The sequence below is a fragment of the Chanodichthys erythropterus genome, chromosome 18, assembly GCF_024489055.1.
Source record: "Chanodichthys erythropterus isolate Z2021 chromosome 18, ASM2448905v1, whole genome shotgun sequence".
Taxonomy (NCBI): Eukaryota; Metazoa; Chordata; class Actinopteri; order Cypriniformes; family Xenocyprididae; genus Chanodichthys; species Chanodichthys erythropterus.
The window spans coordinates 7,533,984-7,556,722 of NC_090238.1; the positions used below are offsets into that span (position 1 = coordinate 7,533,984).

General features: G+C 35.5%; 2 protein-coding genes across 5 annotated transcripts; one reads left to right on the plus strand and one right to left on the minus strand.

The window, feature by feature from the left end:
* Positions 1-223: 223 nt before the first annotated feature.
* fam167aa (family with sequence similarity 167 member Aa) lies at positions 224-13,066 on the minus strand. 4 transcript variants are annotated; one of them, XM_067367845.1, is made up of 5 exons: positions 11,623-11,809; positions 11,173-11,450; positions 10,989-11,050; positions 5,258-5,960; positions 224-2,651 (listed from the first exon to the last, which is right to left on the minus strand). In XM_067367845.1, exons 4-5 carry the CDS (start codon positions 5,624-5,626, stop codon positions 2,391-2,393), a joined length of 630 nt encoding a protein of 209 aa, XP_067223946.1. In that variant the 5' UTR covers positions 5,627-5,960; positions 10,989-11,050; positions 11,173-11,450; positions 11,623-11,809; the 3' UTR covers positions 224-2,390. The 4 variants fall into 4 exon arrangements, with proteins under 4 accessions (XP_067223946.1, XP_067223945.1, XP_067223947.1 ...); XM_067367844.1 differs by having other exon boundaries at positions 11,173-11,809; XM_067367846.1 differs by lacking the exons at positions 10,989-11,050; positions 11,173-11,450; positions 11,623-11,809 and adding an exon at positions 12,928-13,066.
* Positions 11,919-22,533, plus strand: enpp4 (ectonucleotide pyrophosphatase/phosphodiesterase 4). The gene is made up of 4 exons (XM_067367843.1): positions 11,919-12,068; positions 14,579-15,444; positions 16,417-16,587; positions 19,762-22,533. Exons 2-4 carry the CDS (start codon positions 14,613-14,615, stop codon positions 20,130-20,132), a joined length of 1,374 nt encoding a protein of 457 aa, XP_067223944.1. The 5' UTR covers positions 11,919-12,068; positions 14,579-14,612; the 3' UTR covers positions 20,133-22,533.
* The last annotated feature ends 206 nt before the right edge of the window (positions 22,534-22,739 follow it).

Here is a 22,739-nt window from a genome sequence, read left to right on the forward strand (position 1 = left end):
AAAAAATGTTTGACTGTTGCACAATAAGATACAGTATATCTGTGAGAGAACTTGATATGTAATACATGGCATAAGGATTTTCTTACAAAACATTCTTAAATCAAGATACCTTTATTTAAGAAGCAAACTGACATGACATTATGTTGTCTTGTTTTCTGAAAAATTTATTAAAATTTTATGAGTTTATGAGTTTTTAAGAGTTTATGCTTAAAAAAATCTGCCAATGGGGTTAAGAAAAATAATCTTGTTTTCTCTTTAATTGTTTATTTATTTATTGTTTTAAGCATCAACTCACAAAATTATGTTTTTCTGTTTTGTATAGCTTTAAAATCTCAAAATTTTCCCCCAAAATTATAGGCGTATGTCATAATATCAAACAAAATTACACTGACTGTACACTTGATTGTTAAGATGTTTTTAAAGTTTTAATGTTTTTTTAAAGTCTTTTCATGTTGGCTTAAGGCAATGAAAGCACAAGGTCAGAGGCATTTTGAAAATACCATTATCCTAATAATGCTCTATAATCTATAAAAACACTTTGGGGTCATGACATGAGCAACCAAATTTGCTGTGATCTCTTGACATATAAGAGGTCTTTACCATTAAAATAGCCAAGTTTCATAGCTTAAAATTATCATCCTCATTATCAACAAAGCATTTATTTAATCAAGCTGCAAAAAATGGCTTTTTTGGATATTGTGGCATTTGTGACGTCACATGGGCAAATACGTTTGCATGTGACCTTCAGAGCAAGACATCAATGAATAGTTTTGCATCATCACCATAGGCCCCTCCCACTGGCATTTAGTCATGATTAGGTGTCTCTTTTCTTTAATGGCGGCCCCAACCGCTAATTCATGTCAGTCAACTCGGGTGCATCATCTCACCATAGGCCATACACCTAATGTGAGCACTGTATCGCATCAAAAGCAAACAGAACCCAACATAATCACTGACGCTGTCTACACTGGATACAGTATACAGACGCCTGTTTACTTTCTGACGTATTCCACGTGCTTAAGTCTGCTGACAAGAGGACAAATGGAAGAGTTAATTGAAGCGTAAAGGTACGTTCGCTTTGACGAGTCCAGCTTAAACAGTTTTCTGTACAGACTTCAGAAGCATACCAGCATCAGGAACAACTAAATGGTTAATTTTTAATGGCATCCCAGATCGCATCAGAGGATTATATGTTTGTTTGGAGCGTTTGACTGTAGATTGTTTTGTGAATGAGGCACAGTGTAATGAAGCAGCAAACTGTATTAGATCTAACAGCAGCTACATCAGAAACCGCAAGTAAATGATTTTATAATGCTTTGTTGGTAAATGACAGGTTTACATGAATAATGTTTTCAAAACACTTACTCAAGTGCAATAGCGAGTGGGCGCTGATACTGTTTCCTATGCAATAACATTTGCCAATAATAACAGTGGGAGTTTACTGACAAGCCTAAAGGCCCATTCACATCAAGATCAATACCTATAAAGATAACCATAACAATAACTGTATTTGCGTTCACACCAACGAACGATAACGGTCTGTTCATTCTAAGCATTCAAAGTGTGAACATGTTTTTGCTGTTCTTGTTGCATTTACATCGGCTTTAACCAGCAGATGTCCTCCGCATGCTATGTTTCGAGTGAATAGCTAGTGTAATCGATATAATCTAGTGGAATAAAAACAAGCCTAGTCTTTTCCACAGCAACTTCAAAGGAAGCAAGACAATGTTGACGAAACTAGTGCTGGATACATGAGGTAATTTTATGTTACACTGTTTGCTAACCTGGATAATGATCTCATCATTAATACTTTTCACCATTTATTCTGAGGGTATGACTGATTGTTTCCCATATATCCATTTTCATTAAAGTATCATTGAAAAGGGGGTTTGACTTGTCAGACAGTGGTGGTTTTTTCTGCACCTCAGCTATTAACTTCTCTCAATGTCATCTGCCATTTTAAACGCGCAAGCCCTTAAATTATAACAGATTCCGATTGAGTGTAAGTGTTTTTTCGTTCAACAGCTGGGAAAAAATCGTTCTGAAAGTAATCCCAACAATATCGTTTCTCTATATCATTATCGTTATAGCTGTGGCGTGGACAGTGCTATTCTTTTATATTTAGAATGATTTTTAGAAGTATATCTTTATCGTTATCTTTATAGTTATCGTTCTTGGTGTGAAAGGGTCTTTAAAGGAACCGGCCCTTAAAAACTGATCATTTCAGATAGAGGTCAGGTTGAAGATGAAGGCTGAAATTAATAATTTTTCTGCATATTTAACATAAATAACATTATAGGTGAACCTTAAGGAACACATTAAAATAATAAAAAAAATCCATGTCATGACCCCTTCAAGATAAAAACATGGTCCTCTGTTGTGTCCTGCTGTTAGCACAGGGAGAACCGCCGAGAGTTGATGTTCATCTTGGTGACCCCGATGACCTTGAGTGTCGAGGAGAGACCTAATCCAGGAGACATGGGGACATCACATAAATCTGACATATCGTCTCGCTCCTCCAGCTCAAACGTGGCATCGTTCAGCATCTTGCGATGTTGGTTACACGTTTGCACGATTCTCTGGTTGTTAATGTCACTGCGCAGGTGCATTAGTTGACGTGCAAGCTGCTGGTCCTGTAAACGCATCTCTGCCTGCAACAAAAGAAATAATATCAGAGAAACACTATGGTAAAACTTTTCCTGGCCCTTTACATTGTTACACCAGTTGGTGGCAACCAGTGTTAGGTAAGTGTATTACTGCCCTCCACAGGTCAAAGTTTGAATTAAATTGTCATATACAATATGCTAGTGCAAGTAGTTCAAATTTTGACCTGTGGAGAGCAGTAATACACTTAGTAGCATCTACAATGCTGGAATTCTAATAGAGAAGAAGAAGAAGCTAGGCTGCTTTCCAGTTCGGTTTTTAAATGCCCTTCCCTTGCTAACTTCACTCGGTCTCGTTGACTCGGATGTACATCATTGCTTACGTTGCACGAGTGCCCACTTCTGGCGGAACCTTTGTATGGGCTGAACTGGAACATCCTAAGCCCTTGATCACTTGGAATCCGCAATGGAGCTGATTTATTATTTATTTTTTCCCCTTACAAAATTGTTTAATACAGCATTCTATATGTATATATGTGTGTTTTAAATGTTTAAAAAATAATTAATATATCATAGAGTTGTTTGTGGTGGGGTAAATTAAACGCGATATGCGGTGACGTCACAATCGTGTTGCATTGTGGGTTATGGAGCTGCCTGAAGTGTACATATGAAGTAGATTCGCTCCCTCGGTTAAAATCGAGGGAGCGAGGGTCTGTCCATATAAACTTCCCACGTCCACTTCACGAAGTGGAACGCACTTCAAAATGGCGGCAGGGATTCCCCCGAGGGGAAGTGTTTAGGGAAGTTCGCAAGTGCGTGTCTAAAACCGAACTGGAACGCAGCCCTAGTTCAAGATGAGCGTCTAAAATGTATATATTTTTTTTTTTTTTAAGAAAATGACCAATGGTTTCGCTAGATAAGACCCTTATTATTCGTCTGGTATTGTTTAAAGCCCTTTGAAGCTGCACTGAAACTGTATTTTTGACCTTCAACCGTTTGGAAGCCATTGAAGTCCACAATAAGGAGAATAATCCTGGAATGTTTTCATCAAAAACCTTCATTTCTTTTCGACTGAAGAAAGAAAGACATATCTTGGATGACATGGGGGTGAGTAAATTATCAGGAACATTTTATATAAAAAAAGTGAACTAATCCTTTAAATTTTGATGTTAAAGGGTTAGTTCACCCAAAAATGAAAATTCTGTCATCAATTACTCACCCTCATGTCGTTCCACACCCGTAAGACCTTCGTTCATCTTCAGAACACAAATTAAGATATTTTTGATAAAATCCAAGAGCTGTCTGACTCCTCCATAGAGAGCAATTTAACTACAACTGTCAAGGCCCAGAAAGGTAATAAAGACATCGTTAAAATGGTCAACGCAACTATAGTGGTTCAACCTTAATATTATGAAGCGACGAGAATACTTTTTGTGTGCAAAAATGTAACAAATATAACAACTTTATTCAACAATCTCTTCTCTTCCATGTCAGTCTCCTACACAGTTGATGTAGTGAACACATTGCAGAGCTTCCGTGTTTATGTCCGAACGCAGGCTCATTATTGGCCAAAGCATGTGTGTGATGCTGACACAGGAGCTGGCCAATAATAATAATAATAACTATGTCAACTTAGTAGGAGACTGGCAGGAGAGAGAAGGAATTGTTGAATAAAGTCGTTATTTTTGTTTTGCATTTGCGAAAAATATCTTAATTTGTGTTCCAAAGATGAACAAAGGTCTTACAGGTTTGGAATGACATGAGGGTGAGCAATTTATGACAAAATTAATGACATTTTTGGGTAAACTAACCCTTTAATAATTTTGTGTAAACTGTGATACACAAACACAACCATTAAAAAGTTTTGGGCAAGCAAGGACACATTATCTTGTTCAAAAGTGACAGTAAAGGCATTTATAGTGTTTACAGAATATTTCTATTTGCAATAAATGCTGTTCTTTTGAACTTTCTATTTATCAAAGAATCCTGAAAAACAATTATCACCTTTTAACTATTTTCAACATTGATAATAATTAGAAATGTTTCTTGAGCAGCATATTAGAATGATTTCTGAAGACTAGAATAATGATGCTGAAAATTCAGCTTTGCCATCAGGAAAAAAATATATTTTCAAATATATTACAATAGAAAACAGTTCTTTCAATTGTAATAATAGGTCTCATTTGTTAATATTAGTTAATGTATTAACTAACATGAACTAACCATGAGCAATACATTTTTTTTACAGGATTTGTTCATCTTTGTTAATGTTAGTTAATAAAAATACAGTTGTTCATTGTTTGTTCACAGTGAATTAAGTAATGTTAACAAATACAACATTTGATTTTAATAATGCATTAGTAAATGTTAACATTATCTAAGTTTAATAAATGCTGTAGAAGTATTGTTCATTTTTTTTTGTTCATGTTAACTATGTTTGTTAACTACTGAAACCTTATTGTAAAGTGTTATCAATATTTCACAATATTACTGTTTTCACTGTATTTTTGATCAAATAAATGGAGCCTTGGTGAGCAGAAGAGACTTCTTTCAAAAAAATGAAAAAATATCCTTTAAGTTTTGACAGGTAATGTGCTGTATATACACACACTTTCATATTATTTATATATTGTTCAATACACATTAATACTCACCAGCTCTTTCCTGAGCCACTCCAATGCTCTGTCTATACTTCCAAATCCCAGTCTGTTCACCGATGGCTGCCTCCCTTCATGGATCACACCAGCGCCCAGTGACGGCTTCGCCCACTTAAGAGGACCTGATGTTTTTTGTTTCTCCGTGTCACCCGGTGCCGCTAACGCATCTGAGACTCTGTGGCTCTGGGCCAGCATCGCCTCCAGCTGGGCTCTCCAGTCCAGGTAAGACGGCTTTCTGGTCTCCAGTTTCAGCTTCTCAGTCAGAGCCTTCAAACTGGAAAGGTCGTCATCCTGTGATGCAGCATGGCTTTCTGAACTTTTTAAGGGCTTTGCTGCATGTGACATTGCCATTGGCTTTAGGGACATTTACTGCACACGTGCAGGGAAACTAAAAATCATTCAATGGAAAAGTTGGCAGATCACTGTTGGAAATTGTTCAAGAGACCTGCATGGCTCCAGCAATTGTCCTGGCTCTTCGGATTTTAAGCCAAAATATGCACAGATTTCATGAATGTTCAAAAATGCAAATATCTTTTGTTTTAGAGAACGTTCATTTGAAGCACATTAGCTAAGATTTATTTTTGAAGACGATATGTAAGAAAAATGCTGTTGATGTTCTTTAGCAGCTTTCCAGAGGCTCTCCAAACAAGACTTGCAGATACTGTTTGAGTCCCGAGACTGTTGAAATTATGATTATGATCTGAAATATAACAAACACAAACAGAATCATACCATGCAAAAAGTGAATACTGAAATCTACTGTGTGCTTAAATGTGATAAACTATCTTAGAATCTAAAAATCCTCTTGTAAAAGAAACATACCTGTGCAGTTCTGTAATCAGGACAGTTTATATCAACAACTGCACTAACACTTGTTTTACTAGTTAGTCTTCTTTCATAATATCTACTTCCTTGTAACTTTGTTGTGATTCATCGTTGATTCTTGAGAGTGACAAGCACTAATTCTTGTGGATCAGAGAAAGCAAACAGACACCAAGAAAATGGGTCAAATAAAGTATATCCTAGAAACAAACAGTGGTGTAAAGTATTTGAATAAATGTAATAGAGAGAAAATTCAGGTTGAACCACTGCAGTCACATCGACTGTTTTAACGATGTCTTTAGTACCTTTCTGGACCTTAAACATTTTGACTATATTGCTGCTATGGACGAGTCATATACCTCTGGGGTTTCATCAAAAATATCTTAATTTGTGTTCTGAAGATGAACAAAGATTGTACGGGTGTGGTCTTATGACATGAGGGTGAGTAGTTAATGACAGAATTTTAATTTTTGGGTTAACTAACCCTTAAGTAACAAAGATATTAGCATATATATATATATATATATATATATATATATATATATATATATATATATATATATATATATATATATATATATATATATATATATAAAAAATATGGTCACTGTGATTTTGCATATTTTGTTGATCCTGGAACAATATTCCTGTTCGAAAATGTACTTCTAACCCTATCCCTACCCCTAAACCTAACCCTACCCATAGCTTTTCCCTAAAATCATAGGTGAATAACACTGATGTAAAAGCACCTAACGCTGGTTGTAAGCCTAAACTTGATATAAATGGTAAACTTGTCCCTCAAATCTGATTGGTTGATTGGAATGTTGTTCCAGGATCAACAAAGATTTTGATCCAGGAACATGTTGTACTTGGTGAAATCACTTTCACCCTGGGTACACATCACAAGATAATCAGGTTGATTTGGGGCCGATTTGTCCCCTTCCGACAATCCTAGGTAATGTCCTGATTATCTTGATGGTTCTACTGATTATCTTATCAGATTTTCCTGTGGTGTGAGGTGTGTTAAGAATGACTGAATCTGCTCAGAAGAACATCGGAGCCGCCCTGATTGCGAATTATAAATATTCAACATGTTTTTGATCAGAAATCCTGATGTGTGGGGGGAACTCTGAGGACAAAAGTGTGCACACTCTGGAGATTATCACATGAAATTAAACAATATCCAATCAGAAAGTGAGCTGATAGAAGACGGAAACATAACAAATGCAGTCATGGTGCAGCATAAAGACTATAAAAAATATAAATATATAATATATAAATATACAATATATAAAAACCATCTCCACGACTTCACCCAACCCCCTTTTTTAATGAATTTTCTGTCAAAATCATTCCAAACACTATCATCGGAATTTCTTCCTGACTATCGTCCGTCATGTTTATTCTGAAGTCTTGAGAAATATTCCCATGTTCACAGTAGGGACTCTGGTTGGAAACCTGTTTGTGTCTGGTGTGCTGTCTTTGTCACACCACGGCACACCACACACTATAGGAGCAAAACGGTTAAATCTAGGATTTTTTGAACTCATGTTTGTGGTCTCTCTCTCTTTAGTGTGTACCCAGCATTACTCACCCAAACTAGTCAACAAGACTACTCTATGTGAAGGTGTTTAATATATAAGATGAGCACATGACTGCAGCCGGTGATGAGGCCGAAACCAGTGTCCAGTGCAAGTAGGCTTTGACTATTTACTTTTACTCAACATTATTTTATTTATCCATTATATTGAACAGAACATTTTGAAGGATAATGGTTTACTTAAGCCCTTTTTGAGCACTTGAGCTGAACTGAGACTTGAGTATTTGTAGATGTTTAAGAGGCTGTTGTCGACATTGATTTATTTTGAGGTGTTCTTTTTTAACTTAGAAAATAAACGTGATTGCTCTACTCACAAATCACCTGTTTCTTGTTTTTCACAATTGTTGAGGACTACTGGATCTTTGAGCCTACATTCAGTATGAGTAAAATACTTGAGACTTTTACACAAGTCGTATTAGAATTGGGGACCTGTAATGCAATCATTTTCGCTAAAAGGTATCTGTACTTTTTCTCAAGTATGGTTTTCATATACTGTTTACACCTATGGAAACAAAACATACAATGTGTATTAGATGCAATGGACAACATAATGCATGAATGAACAGCAGCTTTTTGTCTAAATAGATGAACCGATCCATTATAAACTGCACTAAATAATTCTGTGGTGACGACAATTTGTCTATGCTTTTTGCACAGATGATTTGAACAATTATATTGTGCAGTCACTTCATCATAATCAGGAGATTCCCCACTGTAAAAAATGATTTTTTAAAGATTATTCAATACAAAATTAAAAGATTTTTTTGTCTCGTTTTCCAGTACAAATATCTTACTTACACTTATTCTTGAATCAAGACACACAACTTGAGAAGCAAAATGTCATGATATTAAGTCTTGTTTTCTGAAGAAAAAAAAAGTATCAGAATAATATCTGCCCGAAAAATAATCTTGTTTTTCCTTTGAATTAAGTTTATTTCTCTTACCCTATACTGGCAGATATTTAATCTTGTTTTAAGTATAAACTCACTTCATTTGATATATTTTTTCAGATAACAAGACTTAAAGGATTAGTTCACATTCAAATTAAAGTTTTCTGATAATTTACTCACCCCCATGTCATCCAAGATGTTCATGTCTTTCTTTCTTCAGTCAAAAAGAAATTAAGGTTTTTGATAAAAACATTCCAGGATTATTCTCCATATAGTGGACTTCAATGGCATCCAAACGGTTGAAGGTCAAAATTGCAGTTTCAGTGCAGCTTCAAAACGTTCTACATGATCCCAGACAAGGAATAAGGGTCTTATCTAGAGAAACCGCTCATTTTCAAAAAAAAAAAAAAATAAATTCTATAAGTTTTAACAATAAATGCTCATCTTGAACTAGCTCTCTTCTTCTTTTCTATTGGAATTCTGGTGTAAGTGTATTACTGCCCTCCACAGGTCAAAGTTTGAACTAATTGTTATATACTTGCTCTAGCATATTATATATGAAAATGTAGTTCAAACTTTGACCTGTGGAGGGCAGTAATACACTTAGCAGTGTCTACACTGCTGGAATTCAAATAGAGAAGGAGAAGAAGAAGAAGAGAACTAGTTCAAGATAAGCATTTATGGTTAAAACGTATAAAATTAAATTTTTTTTTTTTAGAGAATGAGTGATGGTTTCTCTAGATAAGACCCTTATTTCTCGTCTGGGATTGCTGTAAACTGTCATTTCGACCTTCAACCGTTTGGGCTCCATTGAAGTCCACTATATTGAGAAAAATCCTCGAATGTTTTCATCAAAAACCTTCATTTCTTTTCGACTGAAGAAAGAAAGAAAGACATGAACATCTTGGATGGGTGTGAGTAAATTATCAGGAAATTTTAATTTGAAAGTGAACTAATCCTTTAATAGCTCAAGTCATTTTCTTCTCCAGTAAATGTATCTTGATTTAAGAAAAAAAAAAATATATATATATATATATATATATATATATAATTATTATTATTTTTTTATTATTTTTTTTTTTTGCAATGTTGGAGAACATCTTAAAAGAAAATAAGTTTTAAAAGTTTGTTTTTTTACAATCCAAACAGTTTGTCCTAGATTTTAGGAACTGTAGTTTTAATGATCATATTTCTGCACCATAAAAGATCTTATACTTTATTTACATGTACTATGTCATATATAGAAGCAGATTGTTTACATGTGAGATCGGTCACAGTCTGCTGGACTCCATCTTACTTTAGTTGAGGTTGAGCAGTGGAACTAGGGCACAGCAGCTGCCTGCTAAACTGGGAACCCCTTGAGTCCTGCCGTCTCTGTGCAATTCTAGTTCTCATCAACCAGAGCACACCAAACTTCACCAAACAAACTCCTATGTGGCCGTTAAGCTTTTCCTATCATAGCATCAAATTATGTAAGTTCTGTCGTGGTCCTTTAATAGTGACAGAGTTTCCACAAAACTGTGTGAGTTTTATGGAGACATGAAAGTCACTATATTAGAAATTCATAATGCTTGGAGGACCAACTGGTGAAAAAGTTGGCTAACTAAACAGAGAGTCTACTTTGGAAAATGTAATGGATGGAATGGCCACAAAAAGATTCCTGCTGCTCAGTGTTTTTGCAATGTCCTGATTCATGGAAAAGTCACCATTACACTGAGCAACAAGATACTGTCCATTAAAAAGAAGATCTGAATTTTGGCATGATTATAATGAGAACATGCTGAGTATCACTGTCATGTTGCCAAAACCCAAAAAGAACATGTCTAGTTCACAATTCATATCAAATGAAAAAAATATTTATTTAAATAATAATTAAAATATTTAAAATTTTACATTTATATAATACATATGATTATATTTATACAATAAATATAATTATTAATTATTTTAGATATCATTAAAATATTAAAATATTTAAAAATATAAAAATAACTTTTAAACTTATTAATAACACACTTTTATAATATTTAGTAATTATTTCAAAAACAATATTTTATTAAAATATTATTAAAATAATACTTTTCCTTTAAACATGTCAATACAGAGTATGACAGTGCTACAGTATGTAAATATAATTATTTATGTTTAAATATTAAAACTTTATTAATATTTTATTGATAATACAATTTTAGTTATAAATTATTATTAAAAACAATATTTTTCATCAAAAAACATACATCAATACAGAGTGCAAATGACAGAGTGGCAGAGTCTCCCTCTCTGTCTATGGTAGCTACCTTAACCCAAACCAGGTGTAAAGAATATCTAACAAACACTTGATCTAGTTTAGGAAAAAAAATATTCATAATCCTTAATTCATGCACAGATCTCTCTAAAAACTTAAACCCATATTTACTTGCAGTGTGAGAAGCTCAAATGCAGCCGTGACGACGTTTCTACCATGACACAAAGGAAATACTGCAACAACAACAAAAAATAGAGCTGCATTACAGTGACAGCGCTCGAGAAGACCACATAGTGGTCCCTCTTTATGTTATTATGAAGACATGAGGAATAAAAATGTTTGAAAAACAACCTACCTTCACCAAACCGCATTCAGTGAGTGAGTCAAACCCCATCTGCTGCAAATAAACGCGAACGTGCCGCGTCGCGTAAACGAGGTCTTTAATTGGTCGACTGGGTACTGATGTCATTTCAGACAGACGCGTCGCGCTTCCTTATTATAATACGAGCGCTCTGATTGGTCGACGTCGGGATTCCATCGCTTGCAGTGTACGCGTCGCGTAAAGACTTTACTGTATGCGTCAAACGCAAGGCCTCCACACACAGACAAGGAATATTCCTGTGTTTTTGCGTCCTGAAACACAATGTAAACGCGAACACCACTTTAAAGCTGTTTAACACACCTGTTTTTGTGAGATATCTAAAGTAACAAAAAAGCTGTTCAGAAATCTGCTCACTTTTCTGTTCCGTAGTCATGGAAACCGGAGCCACTAAAGTGCTAGATTTGTTTTGAAAGTCAAACTTACCTTATACAAGCTTTTAAGTTTTTAGTGTGGTTTTATTGTGTTCATATGTTTATCCAACTGCTGAATTATATGATACTACAATTTTACTTTGGAGGAGAAAAACTATTGAGTGAATTATTTTAATTTAAGACGAATACATCTAAAATGGATGTATTGTTTTCATATTAGTTGTGCTCAATTAAAACAGTGTCGTATGTACAAAAAAAAAAAAAAAAAAAAAAAAGATGAGACCGAAAGTGAAAAGCACCTGCAGTGGGACGTACCTCGCTTTCATTGGCTGCTGAATCTGTCCGTCATGCTATGACGTCATGTGGTATTGTGTTTGAGGAAGCGCAAGAAGAAACTGCATCAAGTCCAGTACATATCTGACTTTATAAAACACATCATCGAAGAGTTTAATGTGACTGGAGTTAAATTATACGCTTCCCAACGTCCCAAGTCGAAAGGTATGTTAATGTTTCTTCCCTTCGGCTTTTTTGAGTTCCTTGATGGCTAAGTTTGGCCAATAAACGTAATGTGGCCAAAATCAGTAATGTAATCATCAGCAGTATTCAGTGCAAGACTGTCATTTTTTCCTCGTTATTTTCTTCTTTTTTGTAGTCTATTTTTACTATTTTCCATCGAAAGTACCGATAAAATAATTGCATTATATTATAAATGAGTTTTAAACAGGCCTGTATTGATTATTGATCAGCTCCAATAAGTGTGACCCAGGACTCAGTATATTTTGCACCTGCTCAACACTAATTTTAGAACCATGTTTTGTCCTCCGGCGCTTCCTGTATCACTTCCTTGTTACATAACACATAAATTACATAGAAGTTCTACTATGCATATATACTCTCATACACAATTACGTGGTTTACATGAGCATCTGCACTTATTTGCACACCTATCATTTGTATTTACTGCTGTAGAATGCCTGAGAGCCTCCCAACAATTTCACTGTACAAACTGTCACTGACATCTTGTTTGTGCATATGACAAACTTGAAACTTATTATATTGATTTATTATATTCATTTATAATTATAATTGTATATGTCATATCTTTTTAAGTATGGAAAGTGTTATTAAGATAACATTTATTTGACGAAACATCCCCTGGACAGCCCAGTATTGACTAACAATTGTAGTTCCTTGTGTTGCAAGAAATCTTGATTTGTGATTCTTGAAATATGATTCTTCAAATAAAAGCACTTTTGACTGCTTGAAATTGTGAAAGTGAAATCACATGTCCAGAAATAAAGATCCAATTAAAGGGTTAGTTCACCCAAAAATGAAAATTCTATCATGATTTACTCACCCTCATGTCGTTCCACACCCGTAAGACCTTCATTAATCTTAGAAACACAAATTAAGATATTTTTGTTCAAATCCGATGACTCAGTGAGGCCTGCGTGGCCAGCAATGACACTTCCTCTATCAAGATCCATAAAGGTACTAAAAACATATTTAAATCAGTTCATGCGAGTACAGTTGTTCAATATTAATATTATAAAGTGACGAGAAAATTTTTGGTGTGCCAAAAAAACAAAATAATGACTTATATAGTGATGGCCAATTTCAAAACACTGTTTCATTAAAGGGATAGTTCCTCCAAAAATGAAAATTCTATCATGATTTACTCACCCTCAAGTTGTTCCAAATCTGTATAAATTTCTTTGTTCTACTGAACACAAAGGAAGATATTTTGAAGAAAGTTTATAACCAGGCCACTTTGGGGCACCACTGACTTCCATGGTAGGAAAAAACTACTATGGAAGTCAATGGTGCCCCAAAACTGCTCAGTTTAAGACAAAATATCTTCCTTTGTGTTCAACAGAACAAAGAAAATTATACAGGTTTTGAACAACTTGAGGGTGAGTAATTGATGATAGAATTTTCATTTTTGGGTGAAATATCCCTTTAAGCTTCGGAGCGTTATGAATCTTTTGTGTCGAATCAGTGATTCGGATCTCGCGTCAAACCACCAAACTGTCGAATCAGTGGTTTGGAGCACCACAGTCACATGATTTCACCAGTTCGGCGGGTTGACACGCGATCCGAATCACTGATTTCACTGATTTCAAAATAATATTTTTGAGAGAAAATTAATTTCAATAAATTATTTACAAAATTGTTATTCCACAACCTGTCCAATGTTGACCACCAAGCAATGTGCAGTTTTAAGGCAACAAATATAAGATGCATCCCAATTTGCATACTTAAGCACTATTCTTTGGCTTTTTAAGTATAAATAGAGCATTCACACAGAAAATTCCCAAAAGAAAAAGTGCACTTTAAATACCCGGATGATGTACTAAATTAACGGAAAAACTAAGTTTTTGGACACTTCATGCACTCCGCTGTCACAGCTTTAATTACCGTGCGGAGGGGGGATCAGACTCCGATGTTGAATGACAAAATAAACTTCAAAATAAAATTCATACACTATATTGATGAGTACATAGTGCATAAGTACATAGTGTATTAGTGCATAGTGTATAGTTTGTCATTTGGGACACAACTATAGTGAATGTATATTGGCTATGTGCAATTAAACATTGTTCAATTATTTTTATTATCGATTAATAAAGATTTTATTGATTATTGTTACTAAGTTTCTCCCTAACATGCTACATTATTTCAACCCTGTCATCACCATATGTTTTGAATCAGCTGAGTATATTAACTTGAGAATACTCTGTGTGCCAGTGTTCATTTAAGTAGTCCTATGACATGGCATGAATTACAAAAGTTAAAATATTTCACATTTAAAAGAATTTGAAAACTGCTGTTGAAGACATATATTTGCAGTCAGTGAAGTTCAGGGTGGGTTGGTAATGGTTTGTAACAGTCATGAGTTAAGTAGCAAATTGTTGTAGGAAGGGCTTGTGGGTAAAAATTCCGTTACAGGACTTTCACTTTAACAAAAGTTAGTCTGTGTGTTATAAGTTTCTTTTGTCTATTCACAGTGAAGAAAGTGACTTCCACATTCCCCGCCACAGGATGCAGATCAGCGGTTATCTGTACGCTCTCATCATCTGTAGTGGATTAACCCTGTCTGTGCCGGCACTAAAGTCTGCCAACGACACGCCGGCACTACTCCTTGTGTCTTTTGATGGCTTTCGGGCAGACTACCTAAACAAATACTCATTTCCCAATCTTGAGAAGTTCTTCTCCGATGGTGTCCTTGTACATGAACTAACCAATGTGTTTACGACAAAAACTTTTCCCAATCATTACAGTCTCGTCACAGGGCTGTACGCGGAAAGTCATGGGATGCTTGCCAGTATTATGTATGACCCAGTGTCAAAAAAGCATTTCTCAATAAAAAATGACAGTGACCCTTTCTGGTGGGACGAAGCCACTCCGATCTGGGTGTCTGTGGAGAAAAATGGCTACAGGGCAGCATCTGCTATGTGGCCAGGAACAGATGTGAATATTCAAAACCACACATTAAAATATAAATATGAGTACGACTCAAAGGTGCCCTTCGAAGAAAGGCTGGGAAACATCACACAGTGGATGACGACGGACAGATCTGTTAAGTTTGCCACTCTGTACTGGGAAGAACCCGACTGGAGCGGCCACAAATACGGCCCGGAGAACACCACAGAGATGACCAAGGTTTTAAGGGAGGTGGATAATCACATAGGTTTCCTGATAGAGCAGCTCAACAAAACGGGATTATGGGGCAAAATAAACGTTATCATCACTAGCGATCATGGTATGGCTCAGTGTGCTAAAGAGCGTCTTATTAAATTGGATAACTGCATCAGTCCGAACAGCTATACAGTGGTGGATCTGACTCCTGTGGCTGCCATAATTCCACTGCAAGGTACAGTTTGTCATTGATACTCCATTTAAAGGTGCAATGTGTAAATTTTAGTGGCATCTAGTGGTGAGATTGCGAACTGCAACTGACTGCACATACCCCTCGCACCCCTCCCTTTCGGAGAAGCTACGGTGGCCGCCTGGCCGACACAAGACCAAGATGTCGTCGTCTGAGACAGCAGAGAGTAGACAGTCAAGTGACGATGCAAGCTGCCTCTAAAAACACAAACGATTTAGAAGAAAAACATAGTGACTAAACGCACTCTGTAGAGTGTATGTTCATTTAGGGCTGCTGTAGAAACATGTCGGCGCATAATGGCAACTTTACATGGAGGGGGGACCCGCGGTGTATGAGATAGAAATGGCTCATTCTAAGGTAATAAAAACATAACGGTTCATTATGTAAGGTCTTTATACACTACTGAAAACATAGTTATGTGTATTATATTGAATTTATGTCAATAGATCCTCTCAAATTTTACACATTGCACCTTTTAAATAATTTTTTAATTTAAAAACTTTGCCTGACAATGTACTATGATGAAAGCCAAAATATTAAATGGCATGGATGTGTCTAAGGCTGTATATGGTTCAAAACCAGAGATATGGGGATCTCAATGTGGCACCATGAGTGAAGTGGTTTTCAGTGGGGGTCAGCAGATACTTTTTACTTTTAAAGAGGAATGCCTGAAGAACAAATCATATAAGTGAACTAAACTAGAAGTGTATCTCATTTCCTTTTATCAAAACAATTCCATAGAACATCATACCCGTCTAACTTATTTTTTTATGCTAATTGGATTACTATTGCTATTCAGTTTTCAGCTTGTTTTTCAGAGATCAGGGTGGTTAAAATAATATTTATTCTAACTTCCTAGAATATTTCCTTCCAAAATCAGCAGAGAAAATGTGAAAAAGTCCACAGATTCCACATGGATTTGCATTTTTCCTCATATATTTTTTCTTTTACTCACAGATAATACCACCATATACAAAAACCTGTCCAGCTGTCACGATCACATGAAGGCATACCTGAAGGATGATGTTCCCGACAGGCTGCACTATAAAAACAACGAAAGGATTCAGCCGATCATTTTGGTGGCAGATGAAGGCTGGACGATTGTCAAAAGTGGCAGCCTCCCACGATGTAAGTGTTCCTTAAAAACATTGAGTAATTATTAAGGTTACATTTGCCTAGAAATCTTATTTTGATTCATATGTCCATGTTAAAAATATTTGCTATTTAAACCTTTAAAAAAACAATCAATGTTATTTGCAAAGGCAAATGCATTGTTTATGTTGCAATTTGCTTTTGTGTTGACACTTTTAAAATGCCTCTATTATGCTATTGTAAAAGTTCCTAATTTTGTTTTGGAGGTTTCCTACAATAGGTTTACATGCATCCAAGGTCAAAAAACACTTTCAGGCTACATCTACATTAATCCAGAGACATTTGAAAACAGAGTTTTCATTTAAAAATGCTCCTCATCCACACGAGCATTTTCCAAAAGTTGCTCATCCACACTGAAACGTCTGAAAACACTTAAAGGGGTCATGAACTGCATTGTTTTATTGTTTTATAATGTTTCCTGGGCTGCACTTATAATGTTAGTACGTGTTTTACATCTAAAATTGTCATAATTTAGAAATAACTCATTTTTGCTACCCTGATTTTAGCCCTCTTTTTTGAATGCTCTGTATTAAGGGGCGTGTCTGCTGTGAGAGTTCAGTGTAAACGCCCACTGCTGTGATTGGCTAACATCTTTCCATTTGAAATATCCAAGTATTACTCTCTCTTTTAGCGTGTTTTTTTTAGGGCTTGAGCCCCTGCCCCTTTGATCGCGAAAGTGCGCTTTGTGGTCGCATCGCGGTGCCCCTGCATTCCCATTTCTCCACCTGGAAAGCAATGATGAAGTAGGCGTTGATTTCTTCTGTGGAGGCAGCGTTTCACCTATCTGACAGTAGGGCTGCACAATTTATCAAATTTCAGGATCAGTTGTTCAGTGTGCCTGGTGTCAATAAAAGCTTTTATTGACTAACAAGGAAGATTTCAGTTCTGAATCTTATATTCTTATTGTACGATGACCTCTTATATCAAAAGCTCAAGGAAAAGTTGATTTCTCAATTCATGACCCCTTTAAATCACCTTACTCCACATGCGTAAAACATGCTAAAAAGATGTTGCAGAGAGAGCAGATATAATAAAGTTCTCTTTTATTCTTCTGGCACAATCATTTTATTAGCAGGCAACTGTCATATTGTGCCAGCTGGACAGCAAATGTGAGTAAATTCTCTGTCATCTTTGCAGGAATTGTAACACGAACATTCTACAAAGGAGCATTTATCTTGAGGAATACTGTTAATGGGTATAGATACCTATAGGTACAATATGCCTAACATGCGTCATCGTTTTCCAGTACCTCCATTTTCATTATCCAAACTACAATGCAAAAATGGCATTTTCAAATTTATCCACTCTGGAAAGCATTTTCAAAAAGCTTGACAAATACGCTGTCTCAGTGTGGATGGAAAAAAGATGTGTTTTCAAATGAAAACATATTAGTGTGGACAAGGCCTCTTTTCTCATAATATACATTGCAGCATCACCTCTTTTCTCGCAGTGTCTGAAACGGTCTCTGTAAACGCCTCCTTTCTGAGAGCCTACTCTGCTCTGATTGGTCAAACACAGGGTTGGGCAAAAATACATCAAAATGTATTTTAAAATAAAATGTATTATATTTTTAAAAATATTTTAAAAATACTAAAAAATACTTTTACAAGGAAGCATTAGATTTCTTCGCAAACCTTCCATCAATTGGCCTACCTATTTGAACTACACAGAGTAGCATTATAACAACTCTCAACACACAAATGTATCTAAAATGATAAACAGTGCTGCATTACCCCACATACTAGACCAAAAAAAGCAAGGCGACTGTGGCAAAATAAAAGTTTCGCTGCTCTCCAGCAATCTCGTTCAGCATCCCATGATTTCACAAAATCAAGGATAAGCGACTGAATAAGCAACCTCTAGCGGTGAAAATGTACATATTGTGGCTTTAACAGATCAAATATTCACACTTCCCTGTAATCTGCCAGATGAAGGCTAGTTTTAAAGTAACCAACAGTTTAATGTTTAACAGTTTGCGAATGACTCATAATTGTATCCTAATTTAGTTACTTGATGCATGGTAACGAAGGGCCTACTTTGCATCAGCAACACTGACTCAATGACAAACAAGTCATTGATAAGAAGACAACTGATGGCTCCTGCATTCATAGCAACTACTTTTAACTAATTAATAAATTGATTGTTAATCATAAATATAGGGGGCTGCTGCTCAGTTAATAGTTATCAAGAACATTATGTAAATTGTTAAGCTATTTAGCCTATAGGCTACTAAAACGAACACCAAAACTTAACATCTGTTGTGAACTCGACAAGTCTGGGCAAACCACTGAGTAGGCACCAATCAGAGGCTGCATTTTTATGATGTCATCATGTAGACTTCTTACAAAGTATTTTACAGTATTTTAAAACTACAAAAATACAAAGCTATTTTCATCAACCCTATCAAATACAAATCACAAAATACTATTTTATATTTGAAATATGTGTTTGAAATACATGTATCATAAATACTGCCCATCCCTGGTCAGACAGCACAGTCTGTTGTGGTTGGTCTACTGCTTACAGCATGTGTGGGGAAACAAACACCCATTACCATATTGTTAGCCTCATAGCATAATTGCCTAAGTCATTTTTTGGCCAAACTGTGATATCTGCCTTTGAAATATGATCTGGGCAATTATGCTATGAGGCTAACGATATCTGAATTCCAGTGTTTCTCAGCGTTTGAGTGACATTGATCAGAACAGTAACGATGGTGTTGGTTTTACTAGATAAATTCAAGCCTCATTAAAGTGGATTTGCTTTCACAGCACAGAACACAGCGTCTTATCAACATGTCAACAACATGAACCAAACTCTTCAGTCACAGCTACAAGCTACAGTGTTTGAGGGCGGGTCAGAGTAGGCGCTGTTTATGGGCAGTCATTGACGACCATAGGCTTGCATTATAGAAATGTGTTACAAACTTAAGTAGGTTCAAGCAGGAAGTAAAATTGTAATTACTGACAACTCGTTTCAGGCAGTTCAGAATCGGTTCTTTCTTTTGAGAGACATTTATTGTGCATTTTGATCTTTGAAACTTTGCACACCTTTTATATTCACAAACTGCTGTATTACACACTAGATGAAAGGTAATATCTGCATTATCGGCACATTAAGCTTTTTTCATCTATTTCTTGTCTTTTGCAGTGGGCGACCATGGCTATGACAATAGGCTTCCCAGCATGCACCCCTTCTTGGCTGCCCATGGGCCTGCGTTCCGTAAAGGCTACAGGATGTCGAGCTTTAACAGTGTGGATCTTTACCCACTCATGTGCCACCTCATCGGCATCGCTCCGGAAGCCAACAACGGCAGCTTCGCTCACGTGCGCTGTGCGCTAGTTAACGAGCAGTGCGGAGAGCTGGCGTTAGCGGTGGGCATTGTCATTGGTGTTTTAATAATCCTGACCACCTTCACCTGCCTATTCAAGCTGATGAAGAACAGAGATGCCTCGTCTTCTCGTCCATTCGCCCGCTTGGAGTTAGATGACGACGCTGATGATGAACCTTTACTTGAATGAATGAGGGAATTTGACTTGATTCAAGCACATGCAAAATGTTAAAGGAATAGTTCACCCAAACAGGGAAAAAGTCAGACAGGTTTGGAAAAACATGAGGGTGAGTAAATGATGACTGCATTTTCATTTTCAGGTGAACTATTCCTTTAAATGCTGAAATGGTGCAGAGATGACAATCATTGAGAGAAATTTAACTGTTGTAGAACCAGTAAAATACACTGTAGGCACAATAAGGATTAGTTATCATTAGTATGAAACAACATGACAAAACATGTCTTCAACATCAGCTGTTGAGCTAGAAATGCTTTAGTTTAAAAAAGTTTAGTGCTACGTTTTTAACCAGGTTATGAGTTACAACACCAATATTTACCATAAGAAAACTAAAAATATTTTGAATGTGTTAGATTTTTCCTAACCTCACACGCACAAGCATGTGTGAATGATTCATTTGTGCAACTTCCAATAATGCTTTTTAGCATTAGCATAAGCATGTAAATCTTGCTTTATAACTATGCATATTATGTTACCAGTCAGGTTACTGAGGTGTGCCATGCTTTATACTCTTGAACTGGTCTGCACTTAACTTGGAACATAAGCAATAATAATTATTAAAGGGATAGTTCACCCAAAAAAATGAAAATTATCCCATAATTTGCTCACACTCAAGCCATCCTAGGTGCATATGACTTTCTTGTTTCAGCCAAACACAATCGTATTTTTATTAAATAATATCCTGGCTTTTCCAAGCTTTATAATGGGAGTGAAAAGTACCCTAGATTTTGAAGTCCAAAAAAATCCATCCATCAGAAAAGTAATCCATAGGACTCCACGGGGTTAGTAAAGGCTTTTGAAGCGATGCATTTTTGTAAGAAAAATATCCATATTTAAAACTTTATAAACTATAATCACTGGCTTCCAGTAACGGCCGTACACGAGTCTAGTTTTGCCAGATGGGTGACCTCTTATGATGGATGGATGTGCTTTTTTTTGGCTTCAAAATCTCGGGCACCATTCACTCCCATTTTAAAGCTTGGAAGAGCTAGGTGGATATTATTTAATAAAACTCTGGTTGTGTTTGACTGAAAGAAGAAAGTCATATACATCTAGGATGGCTTGAGGGTGATTAAATTATGGGATAATTTTAATTTTTGGGTAAATTAACCCTTTAACTTTCTGATGTTTTTTTTTTTTTTTCTTCTGGTTAAGGTTTGTAAACAGGATGCTGAGATTACTTGAAAATTCCTGTACTGATTTTGTTTGTAGTGAAACTTTATTTATTAAGTCATGTTACATCTGTTTTCACATGCCAGGAAATCCACAACCAGCTAAATTTGAATATTTATTTCTTTTTTTTATAGGTTGCTTGATCTTTTTTTCTTTGCAAAAGAGACTCATTTAGATCTCAGTGTTGCTCTGTCTAATAAAGGAATGATCATTTCTTCATGAATCCCTACTGGGGAATATTTCTGTAGGGTTTAAGAGGGCTTTTTACCTGAAGATCGAATGTTCTTGTAAAGTAGAATGATTTTGGATGTTGTTGAATCTTTCTCTGAGATAGTTGGATGTGTAAATACACTGTAAAGCTTATTATTTTTTGCTTGTCGCACTATAATCTGTGTGGTCAGATTTGGGAGAAGGGAATCCGCTGCTACTTTAAGAATTTAAGAATTTGAAATTTTGTCATGCTTCAAAATGATTTGGTTTATTTAAGAGATTTTATTTTTCTTATTTAATTAGTTGTTCTTTTTAAATGGTGTTGCTTATTTAGTGGAAAATAGCAAAAGGATATTGCTTTTTAATTTGTGTTTTTGACTTTTAATACTGTTGTCTTAAAATGACATTGAAAAGCTGCACAATCATTTTTCTTTTTGAATTTTTATAAATGGCTTGTCATTTCATAATCATATTTCATGTGGCTTTTGTCTTTAGCAATGGTCAAAATTATTTCACATCCAACTTTAGTTACTGAAAAGAAAGGTTACTGAAACAAGAAATCATCCTCGCTTGTGCAGTATTTGGCTATCAAATGTTTGTGGTTGTATATGTTTGTATGAGCTTTCTGAATCTTCGTGAATCTATGCAAAGCAAGAACTAAATGGAACATTTTTTCACTCAAAAAATGACATGACATTTGTCATCAAAATGAAATAAAATATCTATTTCAGATATTTAAAGAGTTTCTTTTTTGTAGTGTGCTTTTTATATAAGCAGTTCTTTGTAGATGTCAAGCAGCCACTAGAGGTCTCACTTCATGTTATTTTACAACTACAGGTTACTGTACTGTATATCATGACACTGTTGTGAGGACAATCAGTTGATATTTCAAGGTTTTTATGTACAGAATTAATTAATAAGCAGATATTTGCCTTTTGGCAGATTCACTATCACCCTACATACTATTCAAAAAAATGGGGTGTGTAAGGTTTTTTTAAAATATTTTTGCAGGAAATCTCTTCTGCTCATCAAGGCTGTGTTTATTTGATCAAAAATACAGTAAAAAATAGTAATATTGCAAAATGTTTTATGTTTTCTATTTGAATATATTTTAAAATATAATTTAGTCCTGTGGTGCAAAGCAGAAGTTTCATTCTAGTATGTTGATTTGCTGTT